Source organism: Saccopteryx bilineata, chromosome 2 (assembly GCF_036850765.1).
Source record: "Saccopteryx bilineata isolate mSacBil1 chromosome 2, mSacBil1_pri_phased_curated, whole genome shotgun sequence".
Taxonomy (NCBI): Eukaryota; Metazoa; Chordata; class Mammalia; order Chiroptera; family Emballonuridae; genus Saccopteryx; species Saccopteryx bilineata.
Genome location: NC_089491.1, coordinates 386,863,712 through 386,888,200, shown reverse-complemented (window position 1 = coordinate 386,888,200; position 24,489 = coordinate 386,863,712). Strand labels below are relative to the sequence as shown.

The 24,489-nt window shown below is 50.1% G+C and overlaps 2 protein-coding genes across 4 annotated transcripts; both read left to right on the top strand.

The window, feature by feature from the left end:
- The first annotated feature begins 3,730 nt into the window (after positions 1–3,730).
- Positions 3,731–12,167, top strand: RNF222 (ring finger protein 222). Of its 2 annotated transcripts, XM_066264227.1 has the most exons (4): positions 3,738–3,848; positions 4,998–5,160; positions 8,811–8,980; positions 9,631–12,167. In XM_066264227.1, exons 3-4 carry the CDS (start codon positions 8,977–8,979, stop codon positions 10,290–10,292), a joined length of 666 nt encoding a protein of 221 aa, XP_066120324.1. In that variant the 5' UTR covers positions 3,738–3,848; positions 4,998–5,160; positions 8,811–8,976; the 3' UTR covers positions 10,293–12,167. The 2 variants fall into 2 exon arrangements, with proteins under 2 accessions (XP_066120323.1, XP_066120324.1); XM_066264226.1 differs by lacking the exon at positions 4,998–5,160 and having other exon boundaries at positions 3,731–3,848.
- A 5,091-nt stretch (positions 12,168–17,258) lies between these two features.
- On the top strand, positions 17,259–22,528 carry RPL26 (ribosomal protein L26). 2 transcript variants are annotated; one of them, XM_066255537.1, is made up of 4 exons: positions 17,259–17,339; positions 18,170–18,342; positions 19,307–19,447; positions 22,354–22,528. In XM_066255537.1, the coding sequence occupies exons 2-4, from the start codon at positions 18,175–18,177 to the stop codon at positions 22,480–22,482; spliced, it is 438 nt and encodes a 145-aa protein (XP_066111634.1). In that variant the 5' UTR covers positions 17,259–17,339; positions 18,170–18,174; the 3' UTR covers positions 22,483–22,528. The 2 variants fall into 2 exon arrangements, with proteins under 2 accessions (XP_066111634.1, XP_066111633.1); XM_066255536.1 differs by having other exon boundaries at positions 17,329–17,456.
- Positions 22,529–24,489: the final 1,961 nt, after the last annotated feature.

The following is a 24,489-nucleotide window of genomic DNA, read 5'->3' as shown; positions in this document are numbered from 1 at the left end:
ATGATACAGTAAAAATAATACAATAAATAATAATTCAAGAATAAACTCTGCTTTTCGCGTACTCACAGCTGTAAGCCTACTTTTGCCTCACCTTGTATTTAAGTTTAAACTGCAGCTCAATTTTTAAAAATCAAGTAAATAATTGTACATGTAATACCATGATATAGTAAAAATTACCAAGACAAACTACTAGAATAAGTTTTTTGTGTGTTTTTTTTTTTTAAGTGAGAGGAGGAGGGAGAGAGAGACAGACTCCTGCATGTGTCCCGACTGGGATCCACCCAACAACCCCTGTCTGGGTCCGATGCTCAAATTAACTGAGCTATCCTTATCACCTGGGGCCAATGCCAAGCCACTGGCTGTGGGAGGGAAAGAGAGAGAGAGAAGGGGGAGAGGGAGGGGAAGAGAAGCAGATGGTCACTTCTCATGTGTGCCCTGAATGGGGATCAAACCTGCGACATCACACACTGGGCTGGCGCTCTATCCATTGAGCCAACCAAGCTGCAGAGTCTTTCACAAGTCCCTCCCTCTTTCTCAGCCCGTCTTCCCTCCCCTTCCCAGACTCCTCTCCGGAAGTGCCCAACACCATGTTTTCTCAAAAACAACATCGGCCTCCAGCGGCTCAAGATAGGCTCTAACCTGGGTGGGCTCGTTCTCCTGTCTCAGCCAGACCAGAGGTTTCAGTCTATTGCGACTTTGATTGGGGATTTGGGCTTGGAGTCTGAAAGAATCAGAACGGGAAGTAGAATGGCTGTGTTCCCCAAACTTCTCTTGCACACCACCCCTTCCCCAGGCTCCCCACACTGGAGCTGGGCTGGCGTAAGCAGAGTTATTCATTTAACAAGTATTGACTTATTGAGCTCTAATCATTCCAGGTCTAATGTGCTGGAGTCTACAGAGATAAGTTAGGACCCCTTCCCTCCAGATCCTAACAGATAAAGATGCTCGGGGGAGGTGACCAGGTAAAAAGGCATTCCAGCCAGAAAAATAGAAGTAAAAAATAAAAGGAAGCATGAAGAAAAATTTCAAAGCCCCAAGAATTGAAGGCCTCAACAGATCTGAACCACAAGCCACCGCTGTGGCCATCACGTGTCACAAGAACAGCCGAGGGGCAGGGGACATCCGCAACAAGCCCTGGAAAGGCAGCGAGGGCCCCGTGCACCGGCTGAGCGTGGGCTCTGTCCTGAGGGCCCCGTGCACCGGCTGAGCGTGGGCTCTGTCCTGAGGGCCTCGTGCACCGGCTGAGCGTGGGCTCTGTCCTGAGGGCCTCGTGCACCGGCTGAGCGTGGGCTCTGTCCTGAGGGCCTCGTGCACCGGCTGAGCGTGGGCTCTGTCCTGAGGGCCTCGTGCACCGGTTGAGCGTGGGCTCTGTCCTGAGGGCCTCGTGCCCTGGCTGAGCGTGGGCTCTGTCCTGAGGGCCTCGTGCACTGGCTGAGCGTGGGCTCTGTCCTGAGGGCCATAGGGGACCATGGGAGCCGGGGGGGGGGGGGGGGGAGTCTGTGAAGATTCTTACGGCTTCTGGGTTCTGAGGGGGCTGGTGGCCGAGGGACAACAAGCTGGGAACAAGGAGCCCTATTGCACCTCCCAAGCTGTGTGCCCTGGTGGGGCCTGCATCCATCTGGAAGACGGCCTCTTTGTTTTCTGTTCAGAGGCTCCGGCTCTTTGCCTGTACTGCCGGCAGCCTCAGACTAGGTAAAATGGGGGGAATCCCAGGGAATGGGACCAAGGGGACAGGCCAGACGGAGAGAGACGGGAACAGTAGGACAGAGAGACACTTCAGAGGCTTGTACAGCCTTGGGGTGAGGCGGCAAATCTGAACAATTCCCAGGGGCGTGAGAGAGCGGACAGCCCACAGCAGGCCTCTGGCTTGGTGAGAACCAGGCCAGGGCCGTAAGGTTGCAAACCGGTGGGGAGATGGCCAGGATCGCACCCAACTCAGGGGAGACTCGGGAGGACTCCCCGGCCTCACCTGGGAGGCCTGACCGACTGGACCGTGCTGGCTGGCTGTTGGCAGAGGTGAGCAGGGCAGCTGGAGGACTCACTGAAGCTCAGCCTATGTGTGGGCTTCTCTGGGGACCAGAAGATTCTCCACTCCACACTTTGGGGTCTCTCTGCCCTAACCGGTTAGGCCCTCCCATCTGCCCACACTCCTCAGGTCAATCAAGACACTGAGGAGTAGATGGGGGGGCAGGGGTCACACATACACACTTGTGGCAGGGAGACGCCCACCTCCCGTCCCATGGACATCATTTCATTGCAACCACCAGGAGTGCCCACAGGGGCACAGTCAGCTTGCCTCCCCAACCTCCCTCCCTGACTGCCTTGCCCGACTCATCCTGAGCCAGGACTGACTGAGCCTCCACTGGCCGAATATGGGCAGTCAGCACAACGGCTTCCTGTCTTCAGACCACACACAGCGCTTAGCGTCCTTGCTTGGGCGTGGTCAGCGACCCAGGCCTCGGCAGGAGCACGGGCAGGTGGGAAGACCACCGCCATGTCTTCGCAGACAGCAGCGATACAGAGGGACCGGGAGCCCCTGCCCTGGCGCAGGTTGCCATTAACCTGTCACCACATTCTCTCTCCCTTCCGGCCTCTGCTTCCCTCCACTGCCCCGGGCCCAGCCTGCAGTTTCTGCTCCACACGCGGTCCCCTGGCCTTCGATATTTGGGTAACTCCCTTTACCATTATTAAAGCGTTGGCCCTGGAGTAAGCTGTATGTGCCCTGACCGGGGACTGAACCCAGGGGATGATAGTCTAACCAACCGAGCTATCTGCCAGGCCTCCTTTTTTTTTCTTTTTAGAAGAAAACCAATCCCCCCCCCCTTTTTTTTAGTTAATTTTTAAAATGAACTTTACTGGGTAACATTGATTAACGTAATTACCCCGGTTTCAGTTGCCCAATTCTATAACACATCTCTGTACTCTGTATTGTAAAACCAATTCCTGATGACTTGGCCTCCAGTCCTCAGAGAACTGGGAGAGAATCCCCCAAAATGGTTTCTATGCCTCCTGGCTTTGCTCCTGCCTTATACGTGATTATTCTTTTCTAATCATGAGAAAACACACATTCAGGGCAAAATTTCAAATATCACAGGAACATTTAAGTTAGAACATCATTGTAGAGATAACTACTATCAGGTTTAATGTGCCTTCTTCCAGATTTTTCTCTATAAAAATGATCATGTATGGTCATTTCTATAAATAGCATCTTATTACACAGACCATTGGGAAACCTGCATCCATTTCACAGGAGAGCAGGGACATCTCGCCCTGCGGGTGTGTGTTTCTAACTCATCGATTTTACTCTGCTCATTCTTCATCCCAGTGGTGTTTGGTCCTTCGGAGCACTGAGCCCTTTGAGTGTTTGAATGATGAATACACATAGGCACAGCACCCAAACATCTGTATACGGCTTTGGGTGTCGCAGGCTTCCTGAGGTTGATCTGACCCCTTCACCCGGGCACGGCAGGGGAGCAGGGTGGGGGCGGCGTCAGGAGAGTGGGAGGTTGGGAACATGACTTGCTCCCTGAGGGATGGGAAGACCCATCCCTGGACTCTTCAGGCTAGGGGCACTCTCCCAGCAGCCCCAGACCACATGACTCCAGCAGCTGCCAAACCCCTGGGCAATGCCAACAGCCTCCTGGCCTCAAACGGGTTGGGTGACATTCACTTCCTGGCGCTGTCCTCCCAACCTGCTCAGTCACTAGGAAATGCCTCAGCGGCAGCTGTCACAGCAACAGCAGCAGCAGGACAAGCTACATGCCCAGCCCCTCGGGGTGGCTCTGCTCTGCCCCAAGAGGCCCCGGCGCCTGTGCCGGGGGATACTGCTCTTCCTGGCCTCGGCCCGAGTGAGTCTGGGGGCCCAGCTGGGGGTGGCAAGGAGCGGGACTCTGGTGGAGGCTGGCCAGGTTCTGGACCACAGCTGGAGGGATGCAGGGCAGAGGGATTGCGCATGCGCGTGCGCGGTGTCCTGGGGTGGGGAAGCAGTCCCAGCCGAAACCCCGGGGCCTCTGCCTCACAGTCTCGCTGGCCCACAGTGCGGAGGAGGGGTCCCTGGGTTGGCGACAGCCCTAGCCAGTTTTCACAGGGCTGTGGCTGTGGGTGAAACCAGCGCTGAGGTTTCCTGCGGTCAGCTCCCTTGGTCCAGCTCTCACGGGGCCAAGACCGTCCTCCCTGGCCCCACAGGTGGCTGGACGGGTGGCTGTGTTTAGTCACTCCGAGAAGGAAGTTCGGGGTATACACTGATGCTTCTTCCTCTAGTCCTTTCTTTAAAAACACTTTATGGCCTGACCTGTGGTGGCGCAGTGGATAAAGCGTCAACCTGGAAATGCTGAGGTCGCCAGTTCGAAACCCTGGGTTTGCCTGGTCAAGGCACATATGGGAGTTGATGCTTCCAGCTCCTCCCCCCCTTCTCTCTTTGTCTCTCCTTTCTCTCTCTGTCTCTCCCTCTCCTCTCTAAAAAAAATGAATAAATAAAAAAAAATTTTTTTAAAACACTTTATGGGTGAGATCTGCAGACATACAAAGAACTGTACATAGGTAATGTATACAACTGGATTCTGGGGCTCTTATGAGGTAACTGCTATCCATGCATATCTGTTAAACCAGTGTATCTGTAGAAGTCTGAGGGCTGGGACATCCTATTCTGCCATCTTGCTCTCGAGTCTTCCACTGCTCCCTGGACCAAGGTCTGGGATGCCCTCCAGGGAGGCACATCTATCTGCACTGGTGCTGAAGGCAGACGTACTGCCTTCATGAGCTGCCTGCCCTGTGTCCACCCTGTACTGTCAATATGACTTTGAATAAATTACTTAACCTAAGTCCCGAGCCTCAGTTCCCTCAGCTGTAAAATGGAGATAATCCCTACCTCCCAGAGTTGTCAGGACTAAGTGAGGAAGGAATGACACAATGCCAAGCACGTAATTAGTGTTCAATAAATAGTCGCTGCTGTAATTATTTATTACTAGCTCAACACTGGTCCCACCTCTCCTAGGAAGACGGTCCAGCCCTCCTCTCCTCATAGTTTCCTAAAGTGCCAATGGGAAGGCATCGTGGCACAGACGTCTCACATTGTTATCTAGCTGGTTTGTGCCCAAAGCAGAACACACCCCTCGCAATTCTTCGGCTGCCCTCTGCCCCATACCCAAGACAGAGTTGCCGGTAAGAGGAACTCAGGGATAAAGAACGAAATGGAATGAAGAGAAAGGGAGGGGCACACGGAGGGAGTGGTCAGGGAAAGACGAGGAAAGGGAGGTAAGAATGTGGGGAAGGAGGGTGCCATTGTCTGGGAATGAATGACAGCCTCTTCTGAAGCACAGGAAGGAGAAAGGACCACCCACAGAGGTCATCAGTGGGAGCTGGGATGTCTTTTGCATTCTTGAATCCTTTTACGTTTGCACAAACTCACATGAAAAGATAGTCTCTTCTCCCTCTCCTGCTCATCCCAAGGAGGATAGTGCCTCCTGGCTTGGGAATAAGCTATTCACCCAATCTATTCATTGATTCTAATAACATTCTCTATATCATCTATGGAACTTTCTTTCTCTCTCTCTCTTTCTTTCTTTCTCTCTCTCTCTTCTCTTCTCTAACATCTCCCTCCCCATCACCTTTCCAGGTGACCTCAGACAAATCACTGTCCCCTCTCTGGACCTGAGTCTGCTCACCTCTAAAACTAGATTTAACTAAATGACCTCAAAAGTCCTTTCTTCCCCTACCATTCTCTTATCTATCTGCTTTAATTCTCTTGCCTGTCTTGATAGCTTCCTTTCCATTTTTAAAAAAGATTTTATTTATCAATAGAGAGGAAGAGAAATCATAATTGCTTCACTTTAGTTGTTCATTGATTGCTTCTTGTATGTGCCTTGACCAGGCAAGCCCAGGATTTGAACTGGTGACCAACAGCGTTCCAGGTCAGCACTCTATCCACTGCGCCACCACAGGTCAGGCTATGCCTTCCTTTCGGTTAACCAAATAATCTGGGATATCAATCATCATTCCTCCTTTTTTTAAAAAAAAAATCATTTTCAAGAAAATGTATAAATGTCCACTAGGCTCTACAGCAGGGGTCCCCAAACTTTTTACACAGGGGGCCAGTTCACTGTCCCTCAGACTGTTGGAGGGCCGGACTATAAAAAAAACTATGAACAAATCCCTATGCACACTGCACATACCTTATTTTAAAGTAAAAAAACAAAATGGGAACAAATACAATATTTAAAATAAAAAACAAGTAAATTTAAATCAACAAACTGACCAGTATTTCAATGGGAACTATGCTCCTCTCACTGACCACCAATGATTGAGATGCCTCTTCTGGAAGTGCAGTGGGGGCCGGATAAATGGCCTCAGGGGGCCGCATGCGGCCCGCGGGCCGTAGTTTGGGGACCCCTGCTCTACAGTTTCACAGAGGATTTTCACGGAGGATCACTGCTCATCTCCAATGTCTAGCTCAATACCTAGCATGCCGCAAGCACTCATGTCTGTGGAATAACTGGATGGGTGAATGGATGGATGGACAGATGAATAGATGGACAGATGGATGGAAGGAAGGAAGGAAGGAAGGAAGGAAGGAAGGAAGGAAGGAAGGAAAGGAGGGAGGGAGAGAAGAAGGAAGGAAGGAAGGAAAGAAGGAAAGGAAAGGAAAGGAAAGGAAAGGAAAGGAAAGGAAAGGAAAGGAGGGAGGGAGGAAAGAAGGAAGGAAGGAAGGAAGAAAGGAAGGGAGGGAGGAAGGAAGGGAGGGAGGGAAGGAGGGAGGGAGAGAGGGAGGGAGAGAGGGAGGGAGGAAGGCATTGCCACCATATGCCTGTGAGGAGTTATGAAATGCAGGAGGTCATGTTAGCATTTGGTTGACTTAAGAAAATCATGGTTAGCCTGACCAGGCGATGGTGCAATGGATAGAGCGTTGGACTGGGACATGGAGGTTCAAGACCCCGAGGTCACTGGCTTAAGCGTAGGCTCACCAGCTTGAGTACAGGGTCTCTGGCTTGAGCGTGGGATCATAGACATGACCCCATAGTCAATAGCTTGAGCCTAAGGTCGCTGGCTTGAGCAAGGGGTCACTCACTCTCCTGTAGCCCCCCCCCTCATCAAGGCACATAAGAGAAAGCAATCAATGAACTAAGGTGCTGCAAGGAAGGAAAGAAGGGAGGGAGGGAGGGAGGGAGAGAGGAGGGGAGAAGGAAGGAAGGAAAAAAAAGAAAGAAAGAAAATCATGGTTATTCTGAGAATAGCTCCAGTTTAGCTTAGACATTTACAAACATTATTAAACAAAAGTGACTGAGAAACACTGGCATCACCATCTTCATTTTTATCTGTTGTCCATCACCTACCTCATCTATTGCCATCCTGTTCAGTTATTCGAACTTGAGGGGAGCGGCCCTCTGGCAGGACTGTGGAACGCTTTTAGTCAGTTACAGAAGGAAGATGTAGGGAGAAGAGGGAAGGAAGGGAAGGCAGATGCTAGGAGGGAAGAGGATTTGGTGTGCCTTAACAACTGAGTGCTTACAGCGTGCCAGACTCCTCCCTCATCTCAGTTCACTTAATACTCTGACAACTCTGAGAGGAAGTAGTACCATTATTATCAACCCCATCTTACAGATGGAAAACTGAGGCTCAGCTCGATTAAACAACTTGCCTGAGGTTATATAGACAGTAATGGGTATATCAAGGCTTTGAACCCAGCTCCCCAGTCTGAGCAGTTACAACCCCCAACCCCCGTCCAGGGTTCACACTGACAACCTCAGAAACTGAAGCTTGGCAACCACTGCAAAGGTTTTGGGGCTGCCTGCAGGGTCCTGGCCCTCGATCCAAAATTTCATGTTCTTATTTTGTTGGGTTTTTTTTTTTTGTATTTTTCTGAAGTTGGAAATGGGAAGGCAGTCAGACAGACTCCCACATGTGCCCGACCGGGATCCACCCAGCATGCCCACCAGGGAGCGATGCTCTGCCCATTTGGGGCATCGCTCTGTTGCAACCAGAGCCATTCTAGCACCTGAGGCAGAGGCCATGGAGCCATCCTCAGCGCCCGGGCCAACTTTGCTCCAATGGAGCCTTGGCTGCGGGAGGGGAAGAGAGAGAGAGGAAGGAGAGGGGGAGGGGTGGAGAAGCAGATGGGTGCTTCTCATGTGTGCCCTGGCCAGGAATCGAACCCAGGACTCCTGCATGCCAGACCAACCACTGAGCCAACCGGCCAGGGCCTGTTGGAGTTTTTTTTTTGAGAAATTACCTTTACATATTTTTTTGCTCCTTCTTAGTTATGGGATATTTTCAACTTGGGAAAAATGGATTTGAAACCAAACCAAGAGAGGGGAAAGATTCCAAAAGATTTGTGCTTTGTCAAATTATAGTTGTCCTCCTATTAACTAATCCTGTTCCCATTATATCATCTCTCAGTTCTGTTTGTTCCCAGACCAGTGTCCCCCAAGGGGCTTTGATGAAACAATATATCAGGGAACTATAACAGGCGGTCAAGGTTCCCTCTCAAGAAGTTGTTCTAAGTGAGATTAGACCACATTCTTTTGATACTGGAGACTTTTAAACGAGGACACCAAGGCCTCACCACATACCCAAATGGGTGTTTCCCTTCGAGGTCATCATCTCGGGAAGTTGTGTACTTAATCCAACAGTTCCGCCATTGAAGCAAACATTTTTGGAGCCTCTCCTTTGCTTTCAGTATTTAAAACCTACATTGTAACTTCATGGTGACTCCCTATCTTTAAATGTTTAAACTCCATTTAAAACAAAATTGTCCCACTTGAGCGTGCAATTCCCCACCAGGCTTGGCTCCCAGTGACTTTCAGTCATTTTCACAGTACCAGGCATATCCTCAAAGGATGAAAATCTGCCCTTACCGGGATTAATCAGAAGGTTCTCGAGCAGCGCTCTAAGGAGAATCTGAAGAATGACTGAGCTGTCACAGGTGGAGAATGAGCCTACAGCTCCCTGATGTGACTATGCAGAGGGCCAGCCGGCAGCTGGATGTGTAAGTTCCGTACTTTATTTTCAAAGCAGTCCTATTGCTTTCTAGCCACACATAGCACAGAGGAATGCAACCAGGGGCGGGATACAAACCAATGGATCAGGCAATCCCTGAGTCGGGAGACGGAGAGACAGCAGAGGCTTTTTTGGAAAATAGCCACTCTGGGCACAGGCCCACATGGGGGCTAGGACAGAGGCTAGAGAGCATCTACTCAGCCTCCCGCTTCCCCTGGGAGCTGGGTCTTCCTGCCTTCACTTCCAGCAAGGAACCTGGCAGAGGTGAGGCGGTGAGCTCACCAAGTGTGTGTGTGATGGTTGAAGTGAGGTATCAGGGAGGCCGCACCTTCATCACACTCCAAGGACTCCTTTCGAGGTCCAGTGTGGCTGGGCTGGGATCTCTCATTATCTGTCTCCCCATCCCCCCTTCCGGAAGCACCCCCTCACCTCCTCCTAGGGGTCTTTGCCTCTGGGTCTGAGTTGAATTCAGGCCCCTGAAGAGAAGCCGCAGAAGAGGAAAGGGGAAGAGGGGAAAACAGAGGACCGGCGAGGAGGAGAAAGGGAAGGAGGCGGTGGACGCAGGGGTGTGGAAGGGAGTTAAGGAGGGGAGTAAAGGAGGAAAGCAACACTGATGGTCACAGCTCTTTCCACCCACAGCTGAGGCCCTGCCCTCCCCAGCGGCCATGTCCGAAGGAGAGAGCAAGGACAGCTCGGGCAGTGAGTGCCCCGTCTGCTACGAGAAGTTCCGTGATCTGGAGGGCGCCAGCCGGACGCTGAGCTGCGGCCACGTGTTCTGCCATGACTGTCTGGTCAAGTACCTGCTCTCCACCCGCGTGGACGGGCAGGTCCAGAGGACCATCGTCTGCCCCATCTGCCGCTACGTCACCTTCCTCAGCAGGAAGAGCTCGCGCTGGCCCTCCATGCTGGACAAGAGCTCCCAGACCCTGGCTGTGCCCATGGGCCTGCCGTCTGCGACACCATCCAGCCCCCTGGGCCACACAAACCCCTTGGCCATCTCCCAGCCCGTCTGGAGAGCATCCCCAGGTCAGAGCAGCCAGCTCCCCTTGGACCTACTGCCCAGCCTGCCCCGGGAGCCGCAGATCTTCATCATCAGCCGCCACGGGATGCCCCTGGGGGAGCAGGACAGCGTCCTGCCGCGGCGCGGCCTGGCGGAGCTCTCCGAGGCTTCCCCAGCGCCCAGCTCCAGCCGCTCTTTCTGCTGCCGCTCCCGGGCCCTGCTGCTCATCACCCTCATCGCCGTGGTGGCCGTGGTGGCCGCCATCTTGCCCTGGGTGCTGCTGGTGAGGAAGCAGGCGTGAGGGGCGGCCCCTGCGGGCCCCCCGGCGAGGCCCGGCCCCTCTGCGCCCTATGGGGCGGGCAGAGGGGAGACGTGGGGCAGAGGCCCCCTCTAGGATGCGGCCACCTGCAGAGGGGGTGCGTCTCCAGGCCCCCAGCTCCTTGCTCCCAGCAGGCGTGCAGGCGTGACGGGGCAGCTAGGGCCGTGGTCTCCGAGGCCAGCGCCGAGCTGAGCACCTGAGCTCCGGACTGAAATGGAAACCCCAGGTTCTAGGCCAGGGTCAAAAAACGCGATCGAAGCCTCTCCTCGGAAGAGCTGTGCCCCCCCCCATCCCCGTGTAGGCTCGGCAGACACCTCCCTTTCCTCTCGGCTAGAGCTGAGCTAGGTGGGAGGATGCGTGGCGGCCCCTTCCTGAGCGCTGCCGGCCCTCAGGTGTGGTCCTTACCTGCCACGCGACCTACCTGAAGTCAGGTGGGGCTCCTCTGTGGGGACAAGGAATTCTGCGTGGGGGCCCAATGGCAGGACCCCTCCAGGTCAGAATACCCACCCGGGTTCTCTAGTTTGTTCTCACAAACAGAAGGGAAGGGGAGGCACTGCCGGAAACCACAGGCGCTCCCCAGAATCTCAGCGCTCATTCACGACCCTCGCGGCTGCGCCACTGGGCACCATCCCACCCCCACATCCTCCCTGCCCCCAGATCTCGAGTCTGGAAGCTGTACTTCCCCAAGGAAGCAGCTGATCTCAAGGCTGTGGCCCTCGGTTTCCGGGGGAAGTAACAGAAAAGCATCTTCCTGGGAAGCTGAGGCCAAACCAGGACACGGGTCTGTTGATAGAGGCTGAAGCCAACAGGATGGCCCATAGACACAGCCCGAGTTCTCCCCAAGCCTCGCAAGCCCAATGGCCCAAATTTTGAGACTTGAGTGGTCAAGGATGGGCTGGAAGGTGGAGAGTGCAGAAGGCTGATAGCCAAGACTTGAATCAGCTGAGAACTATGTGAGCAAATTAACCCCTGGGGGCTCCCACCTCTCTCCCAGCCCAAGTCCTCCTCCTCCTCCTCATCCTCCTCCTCCTCATGACCCAACCCCTCATTAGAGGCCACACCAGCCCAGCCAGTTTCTGAGGTGTATTCCCAGGCTGGGCTGGGTAAGGAAGGGTGGGGAGAAAAACAGCTGTGCTTGTCAGGGACACGACAGTCTCAACAAATCCTGAAACAGGCCGTCAGCCACTGGGCAAGGCCTCTTCACCTGGGGCCCCCACCCTGGACTGTGCTGGGGTCCCTTGAGGAAGACCCCTAGGGAGGAAGTGAGGTGGAAGTAACTATTTTCTGTTGCGTAAGGCCCATAAATCACTGGACCTTTTATTTTACATTAATTTTAGGGTTACAAACAACAAAAACTTTTCCAGCTGTTCTCTCCGTAGGTAGGTGGCGATCTGCAGTGCAGGTGTGCCGACAGCCGAGCCCTCCAGTCTGTACCTCTGAGCGGTTTGTGTCTGTGGGAAAGAAATAGCACTCTGCCTCCGAGCGAGTTCCCAGGTTCCGCTACAGAGACCACTCGGGACACAGGGAAGGTTGATTTAAAGCACGTACGGATTTCCTTATGCTCTTTTCAAGGCTAGAGAAGAGCCGACGGTGCTATTTGGGGGATAGTTGGATTCACGGGGAACATATTTATTATAGGAATAAAAATGTCAAATTTACAAAGACTCTAACGAGTCTGTTTTAACCTCAGCCAGACTACTTTACACAGTGTCATGAATTTCTGGGGACCTGATTTTCGTCTCTTCAGATTCTGTTGTTTGCCAAAAATTAATTTCAAAATACCTGCAGTGTTTTCATATTGTTCAGCAGTGACTTGTAGATGGCGCTTCTTTTATTTTCATAGAATGTCAAAAGCTTATTTTTTAAATAAACATATATATTTTCTCAAAGACTCCAGCGACGTTGCAAACCCAAGAGGGGGAGATGACCCGAGCTCGGACTTTGAAGATAATTCATGTGAGACAGAAATGACAATTTGAAAGTACAAACACAAAGAGCTCTTAAACATTTATTCAGCCATACTTGTGAAGGAAATGCAAATTAAAATTCTGCTGGCATGCCACTTTTCACCTAGTAGTTTGTCAAACCCTGAAAGTTTCAAAACCTACTCTACTAAGGGGAAGCCGGTGAGGTGGTGGGACTGTGTATTGGTAAAGCCCCTAGGAAGAGAAATGTGACATTACCTATTAAAATGTCCACTTTGAGCCAGCAATTCCTGCTCTAGAAATGTCTCCTACAGATACACTTGCCTAGATGAGCAATGACATATCACATGTACAATATGGCGTACTTGCAGCATTGTTCACAATAACAAAGGATTGGGGTAACCCGACATGCCAAACAATGGGGACTGGTTATAAAACTTAAGGTGCAGGGACTATTACACAGCTATAAAAAGAACAAAGGAGAAGTCTATGAGCTGACATGGAAAGTCTTCAAGATTCAATGGCCGATGGAAAAAGGCAAGGTGTGGAACGCTGGTATCAGAAACTGCAAACTGTGTAGAAAGTAAAGAAATAAGAATTTACGCCTGACCAGGTGGTGGCACAGTGCATAGAGCGTCGGACTGGGATGCGGAAGGACCCAGGTTCGAGACCCCTTGGTCGCCAGCTTGAGCGCGGGCTCATCTGGCTTGAGCAAAGAGCTCACCAGCTTGGACCCAAGGTCGCTGGCTCCAGCAGGGGGTTACTTGGTCTGCTGAAGACCCACGGTCAAGGCACATGTGAGAAAGCAATCAATGAACAACTAAGAAGTCGCAACGCGCAACGAGAAACTGATGATTGATGCTTCTCATCTCTCTCCGTTCCTGTCTGTCCCTGTCTATCTCTGCCTCTGTAAAAAAAAAAAAGGAAGAAAGAAATAAGAATTTACATTCTTACCTGACCAGGGGGTGGATCGGTGGATAGAGTGTCGACCTGGGACGCAAAGGACCCAGGCTCGAAACCCCGAGGTCGCCAGCTTGAACGTGAGATCATAGACATTGCCCCGTGGGCTGCAGCCTACCATTCACCCCCCCACACACACCCCTGCCCCCCAGTCAAGGCACATATGAGAAAGTAATCAATGAACAACTAAGGAGGCACAACAAAGAATTGATGCTTCTCATCTCTCTCCCTTCCTGCCTATCTGTCCCTCTCTCAGTCTCTCTCGCTTTAAAAAAAAGAATTTACATTCCTATCTGCTTATTGATGCATAAAGAAATTGGGAAAATACACCAAAATCTAATTACAGTGATTATGATGGAAGGGAATGAGAAAATAAAATAAGAGGGGGAATAGGAGGAATTTTCCCTTACCTTTAGTACTTTCTTAACTTTTGAACCAAGTAAACATATCACTTATTCAAAAATTAAACTGAAAAATTGTATTAGAAGGTAGAGATATCTTCAGTGTACACGCCCATGGCCTGGTGAGGAGCTGGCCCCAAGAACACTTGAAAGCTGCCAGACTGCTTGTCCTTTGGCCCCAGAGTGTCAGCTACTGGCTCCATAGGGCTGGTTTATCTAGCTAGAGGTGTGACATCTTATGCTTAACAGGCACCCCAGGAAGGATGGTGACAAGTTCAGTATTCTCAGTGTCCCTAAGTCCCTATGGCTTTCTTTGGGCCTTACCATTTAATGTGCTTGTTTTGATTCTTCTCTACCCTTCCTCCCCTTTCTCAAATAAAATCTTTTGCTTTAAGCAACCACTCTGGGGTCAGGGTACAATAGGAAAATATAGATAGGTGATAGATAGATAGATAGATAGATAGATAAATAGATAGATAGATAGATGATAAACAGACCCTATAGCCAGGTTACCAATAATCTTAATCTGCATCTGTGTGTACAATTTGTACCCCAGCAATCCTCACTGTATGAGGTGGTTATGATGAACAAACGGTGAGCTGAAGGGTAATTGTGATGACTTAGTGTTAGATGAAGGGAGGGAGGGAAGGAAGTGTGAGAGGAAAGGGCGACTGCAGAAATGATGGGGATGCCGAAGAAACATGGAGGGCCCTTGTGAGAAGAGAGGAAGAAGATGGGGAGACCTAAGAAGACAGGGTTAAAGAAACTAATAAGGACAATAAGAAGGGGGGGAGCAGCTGACCAAGTGGATACAGCATCGGACTGGGACACGGAGGACCCAGGTTCGAGACCCCATGGTCACCAGCTTGAGCACGGGCTCATTTAGTTTGAGCAAAAGCTCACCAGCTTGGACCCAAGGTCACTGGCTTGAGCAAGGGGTTACTCGGACCGCTGTAGCCCCCCGACCAAGGCACATATGAGAAAGCAATCAATGAACAACTAAGGTGCCGCATTCTCATCTCTCTCCCTTCCTATCTGTCTGTCCCTATCTGTTTCTCTCTCTGTCTCTCTGTCTGTCGCAGTAAATAAATAAGAAGAGGGGGTAAGACTATGAAAACCAGAAAGGAAGCCAAGGTAGAAAGGCAGGAACCTTCATCGGCTCTCTATGGTTTGTAGCATCCAAATCAAACTCAGCCAGACCAGCCGTAAGGACCAGCCCCTGGAGACAATGTAGCATGTTGTTCACACCTCCATACCTTCCCTCAAGCTACTCCCACTGCCTCATGGAGCTCCTTTTACATTCTTCAAAACTTAGTCAAGGATGACCTCACCCAGAAGTCTTCCCTGACCCCAGAGCTCTCTGCTGTTCCCAAACACAAGCACAGAAGCACCTAAGGGCACCTGGGCTCAGCCAACTGTCTTCCTGGGATCCTGGGATTGTTGATTTCATAGTTTTTCTCTCATCTTAGACAATGAGCTTCCTACAGGCAGAAACATCTACTAATTTCATTGTGTAGCTTGTTCCAGGCTAATCCATGAAAGATAGATGCTCCATAAACATTTGTTGAAACAAGTTGCAGAGGAATTCTCACTGAATTTTTGAATTAAAAAAATAAAATCTGCCCTGGCTGGTTGGCTCAGTGGTAGAGCGTCAGCCTGCCGTGCAGCAGTCCCGGGTTCGATTCCCAGCCAGGGTACACAGGAGAAGCAACCATCTGCTTCTCCACCCCTCCCCCTCTCCTTCCTCTCTGTTTCTCTCTTCTCCTCCTGCAGCCAAGGCTCCATTGGAGCAAAGTTGGCCTGGGCGCTGAGGATGGCTCTATGGCCTCTGCCTCAGGCGCTAGAATGGCTCTGGTTGCAACGGAGCAATGCCCCAGATGGGCAGAGCATCGCCCCCTGGTGGGCATGCTAGGTGGATCCTGGTTGGGCGCATGACGGGAGTCTGGCTGACTGCCTCCAACTTCAGAAAAATAAAATAAAATAATAAAACAAATAAAATAAAATTTGCGACTATTTTAAATCATGAAAACACATGTTCTGTACTGACTCTCCTCGGGGCCCTCAAGGGTATGGTTTCTCACTTTTTTTTGTTTTTTTTTGTATTTTTCTGAAGCTGGAAACGGGGAGAGACAGTTAGACTCCCACATGCGCCCGACCGAGATCCACCCAGCACGCCCATCAGGGGGGATGCTCTGCCCCTCCAGGGGTCGCTCTGCCGAGACCAGAGCCACTCTAGCGCTTGGCGCTTGGGTCAGAGGCCAAGGAGCCATCCCCAGCGCCCGGGCCATCTTTGTTCCAATGGAGCCTTGGCTGCGGGAGGAGAAGAGAGAGACAGAGAGGAAGGAGGGGGGGAGCAAATGGGCGCTTCTCCTATGTGCCCTGGCCGGGAATCGAACCCAGGTCCCCCGCACGCCAGGCCGACGCTCTACCGCTGAGCCAACCGGCCAGGGCCAAGTTTCTCACTCTTTGACTTGACCTAATGGGTTCCCATAAACTGGAACCATACACAGTTACCAGATGGGGCTAGGAAGCCAGCCTGCAATGGTTTACCTATACCAGATGGATTCTATATAACCTTGAAAAGGTTTCTTTCACTTTTCCGTGGCTCAGTGTCCCCATCTGTAAAATGGGGGAAAAACCAGCATCACTAGGCTATTAAGTGGATTAAAGGATCTAAAAAATGTAAAGTGAGTAGAAGAATGTCTCTAGCACTCAGCAAGTTCCTTATGCTCTTATGTAATATGAAATCTGTCTTCCCTCCGTGTGACACTTGTATTATTCATTGAACAGAATCAGAGCCCCTACCAGGCGCGCAGCGGGGCACGCTTTTGAAGGTCCCTGCGCCCTGCGATCCATTTGCTTCTAGGGGCGCGCCCCCCGCGCCCCGCCCTTGCCCTGCCTCCTGCAGACCCTGAACTGAAGGACAGCAGGCGGTAAACTGCAGAAAGGGGAACAGCTCTCCGCACGAAAGTCTTCCTCACCCCAGGCTCCTTCAAAGTGTGGTCTATCTAGACCAGCACCTTCGACCATCACCTGGGACCTTGTTAGAAACGCTGGCTCTGACCTACTTGAGCCGGGTGGGGGTACCGATCTGGGGCCCCCGTCCTCAGAAGGGCACCTGCCGGCCGAGGAGAAAACTCACGCGGATGTGAAGTCACATCCAGCACGTGCCGCGGCGAGTGAGCAGCGGCCAGCGCCCGCACGGGGCTGGTTAGGACCAGCACGCTCGACACGCCCACGCCATTGGCTGGGGCGGGGATGCCGGTGTACAGGTAACCGGGATGACCGACCTGCTAGAGTCCCAGCGTCACCTGGTGGTCAAATATAGACCCTGCCCTTTCTAGAATCTTGGCGTGTCCGCTGCCCGGACGCTTAAGAGTTAAGAGGCAGGGATTCCCCTGGGGCCGCTTGCTTTCTTAGCAGCCACCAGGGCAGTCAGACCCTGAGCAGTGCCCGCCACTCGCCTGGGAACGACCCTTCGCAGAGGACGCAGCTGCGGAACCCAGAGCTCCGAAGAAAGCAACCACGAACTGAAAAAGGGGTTTTGCAGTTCTTCGCAGTTCCCCTCCTAGCCGTAAGGTGGCACTAGTCATCAATTTCTTTCCCAGTTTCCTCTTCCCGTTCAAACTTCGCGCCTCTCTCGCGCGAGACGTCGGTCTCGCGAGAGCTCTCGTGAACGTACAGGACCGGAAGTAGCGTGTGGGTCTCTTTCCCCTCTGCGGCCATCGTAGGAGCGTCAGCGGGTGAGGATTTGTTGGAAAGGCGCGTGTAATCCGCAGCCATCGGCTCACGGGCTAGGATGCTCTCGACCTCCCGGTCCCCGATCTTCTTTCAGCGGCCGGCTAACAGCCAGGGAAAGGGTCCGAGATGGTCTCGATCCGTTTTCCCACTAGTTCAAGGGCCGTCGGGCTAGGGGAGGGAAAGAGAAAGGAGGATCTGGGGACTCGGAAACGGGAGCTGGCGGGGAGGGGGCCTGTGGATATGGAGTCAGGTCTGGGCGGTGTCATTCTCAAAGGATGCTCTCGACGTAACTGTTGTTAAAGCCACGGTACCTCCAAGCCGCGCTCGCCCATTGGAATGTTTTGTTTGGACCTGAGATCTCTGCAACCTTATCTAGGTTCGGGGTGGGTGGCCTGATTCATTTTGAACGGGTCCAGATGTGTGCACACTCCGCTTCGCAAAAGGTTGACGTTGGTTGGTCTCGCAGACGTGATATAGGTGAAGAGTTAGTTTTGAAGAACTGAGTTGTTGGTCAGTTATGCCCTAATTCATTAGTGTTTTCCCCTCTGTTGTGGGACTTAAGGGCTTTGGAGAGTGTAAACAAAAAGTTTCATAACTAAAATTGTGTTGCTAATGGGAAGTATTTTATTGCATAAGTGAATATTTACATGCTTCAGTTGATAGACTATTGAGTACAAGTAACTTTGATAGAGTGACAGTTTTTAAACGTGACAGTTTCCGTGGGCATTCTGAGCTCAGGATGAAACTGTTTTGACTGGTTTGGAACGTGAATGAGATTTTGGTCGTTTATTCCCTTTTCAACTTTTTTTTTTTTTTTCAACTTTTTATTTAGTCAAGATGAAGTTCAATCCCTTTGTGACTTCTGACCGGAGCAAGAACCGCAAAAGGCACTTCAATGCCCCTTCCCACGTTCGCAGGAAGATTATGTCTTCTCCTCTTTCCAAAGAGCTGAGACAGAAGTACAACGTTCGGTCCATGCCCATCCGAAAGGATGATGAGGTCCAGGTATGCACTGTGTTCTGGGCGTCTTGGTAAATACCCTGCACTCGTGGCATAGAAAGGGATTGCATTCTAAGAGTCCTGTATCTGAGACGGTGGCTTCCAGAAGGAGTTGAGCCAGGGACTAGAAAAAAAAAAAAAATGTGCTTTTCAGTTTTAACTTCACTTTTTTATTCTCTGGTGAAAATCAGTTGTCCCAAGCATTATTAGATGCAGCCGTAATTAAACAAACACAGGAAAGATCGTTCAGAGCCAGAATACTCTTTTGGGTTTATCTTTTTCTGTATGTTTGGTCATTGAAGAGGTATTTGAAGACTAGTAAACTGTCTGAATCAAAATCCAGAACGTGTCACTCCAATAAATGAAGTAAGTGAAACCAGTTCCCAGAGAGAGGTGCAGATTAGAACAGCCGTGGGCTGCTGCTCTCTTGGTGCTAAAATTGCCAGTAGATTTCGAAGGCAGTCTTTTCTGCTTTCAGGATCTCTTACTGTAAGACAGAGGCTGCAGGTGGAAAGAACCGTCAGTCCAGAAGTACTCTGGGTACCTCACCTCCTCAGGCTGGGGGCCGCTGGGATTTCTGGGTGGAAAACGACGCTGGTTAACCTTTGGGAAAGAAGTGGTTTGTTCCCTTCATGTTTTCTACTGACCACTTTTTGTTTGGCTCAAGGGTGAACACTTGAATTGGTTGTGAGGTAAATACTTGTGGCCTGTTGCCACAATTCCTTGTTCTCTACTTGCTGCAAAAAGCCCACCGCTGTCTATTGTAGAGTTCTGTGGGGCCGTGGTTTATTTGTTTGCAAGTTAATTAAAGCCAGAGTTAGAATTATTGGCCCATTTCCATTAACAGCTAAATCAAAATTGAGCAGTCCTGTAATCAGAGTGAGGTTTACAAGATTTACAGTTTTTCTGATTTACAAGGTTAATCTTTTTCTAATCAACATTTTTCTGTGATTTTTAAATTTGCATATAGGTTGTGCGAGGACATTACAAGGGGCAGCAAATTGGCAAAGTAGTCCAGGTCTACAGGAAGAAATACGTCATCTACATCGAACGAGTGCAGCGGGAGAAAGCGAATGGCACGACCGTCCACGTGGGCATTCACCCCAGCAAGGCAGGTGTTTCCGAGAACGTGTGAGAGGGGATGAGACTAAAAGCAGTTGCAGCCAAATGTGATTGCTTGTTTGCAGAACAGTCCCATAGAGATAGATTTTAGATGTGTTACAGGCCAGTCTCTGAGCAAATACTGCGAAGGAATATTTTAATAACACTTCAGATTTGTATGAAATCAAGGTGTCTTTAACAGTCATTCTCTGTGAAATCAAGTACTTTTTCCTCAAAAGCTACTGAGTAGGCAGTAATCTCACAACGAACTGATCTTAAAATTGAATGGAGTAATTCTTAGATGACATGGAGCTCATACCTTGTTTGCTTTTACGTATTAAACAGAAGTGAGCCATAAGGTAGCTTTACAACCCTGAGAAGTAGGTGTTAAGCCCTTTACTAATGGGGGGACCCTGAGGCTCAGAGGCTAGATCCCATTAATAATGAGTGATATCTTAGCCATGATAGAAAATCTGATTTGATTCCCATAGCAAGTTCCTGTCCTGGATGTGACTGAATTTTCCAACGTTGCTGTCTAATTTCTCCCAATTTTTAAAAATTACATTTAATATATATTGTGACAGAAAATGACCTGACTTTGGGTGATAGGCACACAACGCAATCAACAATTCAAATACTATAGATATGTTTACTTGGAGCCTATGTACTCTTTTTCTTTTTTTTACAGAGACAGAGAGAGGGATAGACGGGGACAGACAGGCAGGAACAGAGAGAGATGAGAAGCATCAATCATCAGTTTTTCGTTGCAACACCTTAGTTGTTCATTGATTGCTTTCTCATATGTGCCTTGACCGTGGGTCTTCAGCAGACCAAGTAACCCCTTGCCCGAGCCAGCAACCTTGGGTCCAAGCTGGTGAGCTTTGCTCAAACCAAGTGAGCCTACACCCAAGCTGGCGACCTCGGGGTCTCAAAACCTTGTCCGCGGCATCCCAGTCCAACACTCTATCCACTGCGCCACCGCCTGGTCAGGCAAGCCTATGTACTCTTACTGATTAGTTTCACCCATTTTTTATTTATTTATTTATTTATTTTTTGTATTTTTCTGAAGCTGGAAACGGGGAGAGACAGTCAGACAGACTCCCGCATGCGCCCGACGGAATCCACCCGGCACACCCACCAGGGGGCTACGCTCTGCCCACCAGGGGGCAATGCTCTGCCTCTCCGGGGCGTTGCTCTGTTGCGACCAGGGCCACTCCAGCGCCTGGGGCAGAGGCCAAGGAGCCATCCCCAGCGCCCGGGCCATCTTGGCTCCAATGGAGCCTGGCTGCGGGAGGGGAAGAGAGAGACAGAGAGGAAGGAGAGGGGGAGGGGTGGAGAAGCAGATGGGCGCTTCTCCTGTGTGCCCTGGCCGGGAATTGAACCCGGGACTTCTGCATGCCAGGCCGACACTCTACCCCTGAGCCAATCGGCCAGGGCCCACCCATTAATTTTTTAAATAAGAAAATTTTAATTACATTTAATATAAAGGTAATGGCATAATGAATAATTTTTAAGATTTTAAGTTGGCACTACAAATCTAATTTCATACTATGGAAAAGTCGAAGGACTAGTGCGGTAAAACACCTGCACATCTTTCACCTACAATTCACCACGTATTTTTACCCATGGATTAGAATACAAGTATCGTGATATTTGGCCTCAGTTTGTGGCTTAGTCATCATTTTTTGTTTCAGTCTTAGGGCTTGCAGATCTAGAAGCAGATGGCTCCAACTTAGACCTCCAATCCAGTCGTCTGTTTTTGACTTGGATATCTAATTCTTAACACAAACCTGACATATTCAAAGTCCTGATTTTTATCCTTGAAACCTGTCACAATTGCCACCATCATGGTAAATAGCAGCTCTCTGCTTATGATTAGATCAGAATGTCATCATTATATGCCCGACATCAGTCAGTAAGACCTGTTGACTCCTGCCTTGTTATATACGGAATTCTGGCTGCTTGTAAACTATCAGAGTGGCCTGTCTCTTCATGTTATCGTCTTCCCTCTCCATGTGTCTCCTGGCCTCCTTGCTGTTCCTATAGCCATGTTTGTTCGGAAACATTCACTGCTTCACTGGTTAGCAGGGTGACCTGGAAAACAATAGAATTGCAAATTCTGTTCCCAGTTCCACCACACTCAAGTTTGAGAAACACACGCCCATGAAACTTAAGCTTTCCTGCCTCTGGACCTTTGTATTTGTTCTCTTAGGGATGCTTCTACCCAGGTGACTACTTTTTCCCCTTGTACAGATGTCTTGTTCAAATGTAGCCCTATCAGTGGTGTCTCACTCAGTTACCCTACATGATAGAGCTCTTGTTCCCCTTCCTTCCACCTCCCCATACCAGAATAGGAATCCCATTATGGTGGAGATTTTCTCTGACACCATGTTCTATTTCCAGAACTAGTTCGGTGTTCTTCCTCTTACTTCCCCTTTCTTCATAAGACTGAAAGTTAGTGTAGTGTAGATGTCTTGAGCATTAGTTAACGTAAGGTCTGTACTGTGACTTCATAAAAGGTTTTGCAAGTTGAAGCATAAGTAGAGGCTTTCCAATATTATGATTCTAAAGTTAGTATAGAAACAAAAATATATGACTTGCTTAGCTTGTAAAACTAGGAAGAAAGGAGTGGAGTGGTTTGTGTATTTTACAACAGAAAAAGAAGGCAATTTTTCTAGAAGAAATCTACAGAAGAGGATATGAGAAAAACCACTGGCATCTCATTGCCCCGTTGTTGGAATAGCATTAGTGAACGTTGACTGGATTTTATTTGGGAGCTAAAGAATCATTTCTTCCTGTTTGAGCTAATGGTTTCATGTTTAGGTGTTTATCACCTCAGTTTGATAAGTAGATTGAATGTTGGACCTTCCTGCGTGTTCTATATTGTTAATTGTTAGAAGTGTTTGTTTTCTGCAGGTGGTTATCACAAGGTTAAAGCTGGACAAAGACCGCAAAAAGATCCTCGAACGCAAAGCCAAATCTCGCCAAGTAGGAAAGGAAAAGGGCAAATACAAGGAAGAAACCATTGAGAAGATGCAGGAATAGTCATCTTACGTACACCTTTCAATAAAAATGTTCAGTGGAGAGCATGTATTATGTGTGGTGATTTGGGTTACTACTTAGTTCCCAGTGGGTTGGTTTTCAGGGAAGTTCAGGCGACATTTGCTGACTGGACAGGCCACCCTACTTTGCAACCTTCTAACAGTTTTCTGAACTCAAGATAGTGATATTTTTACAGCAGTCAGAAAACATTTAGGAGTGCATCGTGGCTCATTAAGGAGAAGTCCCAGATGGAATACTGGTTGGGATCACTGCCCCTCCAACCTTTCCTAATTTGAACATAGCATATTAAAAGAAGTTTTGCATAAAAGTTTTGATATTGCCATTGTATCGAAAGCTTCAGAGGCTGCTATGACTTCCCAGGAGCACCCAGACTGAATTGTTCTCCATCCAGAGAAGCCCCGCCCCGTGGAGTACCTGAGGGCCCCTTACTGTCTCCTTCTGTGACTGGTGCTGGGCAGGCGCCACTAGGCCGGGACTTCAAACAAATCTTAGCAACGTTTGTCTGAAATGTGGGATATCAAAGGATGGAGTGAAATGGTATCCTTTGTTGACAGCACGTGCCCCTGCCCTTAACTCTAAATTGAGAATCTAAACAGGTTGAAGTATGCAGCTTCTTCCAGGCTGGAGGCATGTACTACAAAGGCTTTGCAACCACGCAGGGAAGTAGGTCACCAGTTCTCACCGGCCCCTGCATCCCTAACAGCTTCTGCAAAGCATGGGAGCTGCCTACCTGCCGAGCGGAACCCTGGTAAATGCGGGCCGTGACTCGGGTGGCGCCAGGCTGGCTGTTCGCCTTGGCTGACCTGTAGGTGGAGGGGGCTCCTGACTGGCCCCTGGCGCCTCCCATTCTGCTTCGGAACCTCCTCCCCCTGCGCACCCGCTCCTTCAGCCCCTGGTGGGTGGCCCAGTGGGAGCCGGACGAAGGCAGCACTCAGGGTGATGCCCGAACCAGGTCTTCAGAAATAAGCGGGAGTTTGTGTGATGTGGGGAGTGTGGGAGCACAACGCTACATGCTCGATCTGCATTCTCACGAGTCAGTGTTACCGCCCTCCTGTGCCCATTTTGTAGTCGGAGCGAGGGAAGCCCGCAGTCTCACAGTCAATGCTAGAACCAAGTGAATTCCCAGCACTGCACTGCCAAGTATTTGACAAATGCCCTTTGGACGTATTTTGCCTCCAGTCGATACTCCTGCCCTCTGAGGGGACACGTGGGGCAGAAGGCTCAGCCCTGCCTTCCAGGTAATGCACACTTGAACCAGTCTGCTGAAGCCTCAAACCCAAGTGCTCCGGGAGCCGTGCTGTTCGGAGCCAGCAGAAGTGGCCATCAGCGGGGGCTGCTGAACGCACTAGGAAGGAGAGTGAGCCACGTGTGGTTTCGAAGATCAGCAGGAATACGTGTGTGGCTGGGCACAGCCACAGCAGAGAATCCCAGGTGGGGAGGAAGCGAAATGTCCCCAGTTTTCTCCAAACTCAGTTATCAATTACCCCACCAGCACAGGTCACGCCAGGAAGCCGGCCGTGCTGCTCTAGAACAGGCATTAAACATTCAGATACCCACAGGGGTGGACAGGGGAGGTGAATATGACAGTAGGTGGCTTGGGGACTGTGGGAAACCGTGTGGTCCCTATTGAAAGGGTGCTGCTACCTCTACTCCAGCCAGGCAGCAGAGCTCCCAGTGTGGCCAGATCTTCCCATTTCTCAAGGAAGTCCAAAATCTAGATTTTTAAGTGAAATCTCCAGATCTATAAATATAGATAAACCATTCCATTTTTTCTAAAACCACTGGATGGACCAAACAAAATAGGCCTATTAGCCAAATGTGGCTCTTGGACCGTGCTTCAGGATTTCATGGTAGATCCTAACTTAAAAGACTGAGAATATGCATCTTTTGCTTATAAATTATTTCCAGCCTGTCTTCTAAATTCTGTTGTAGGATAGAGGTGAGGCTTTTATTTCCTCTGCAGTGTGGGCCAGTGCAGCACTCGTTTCT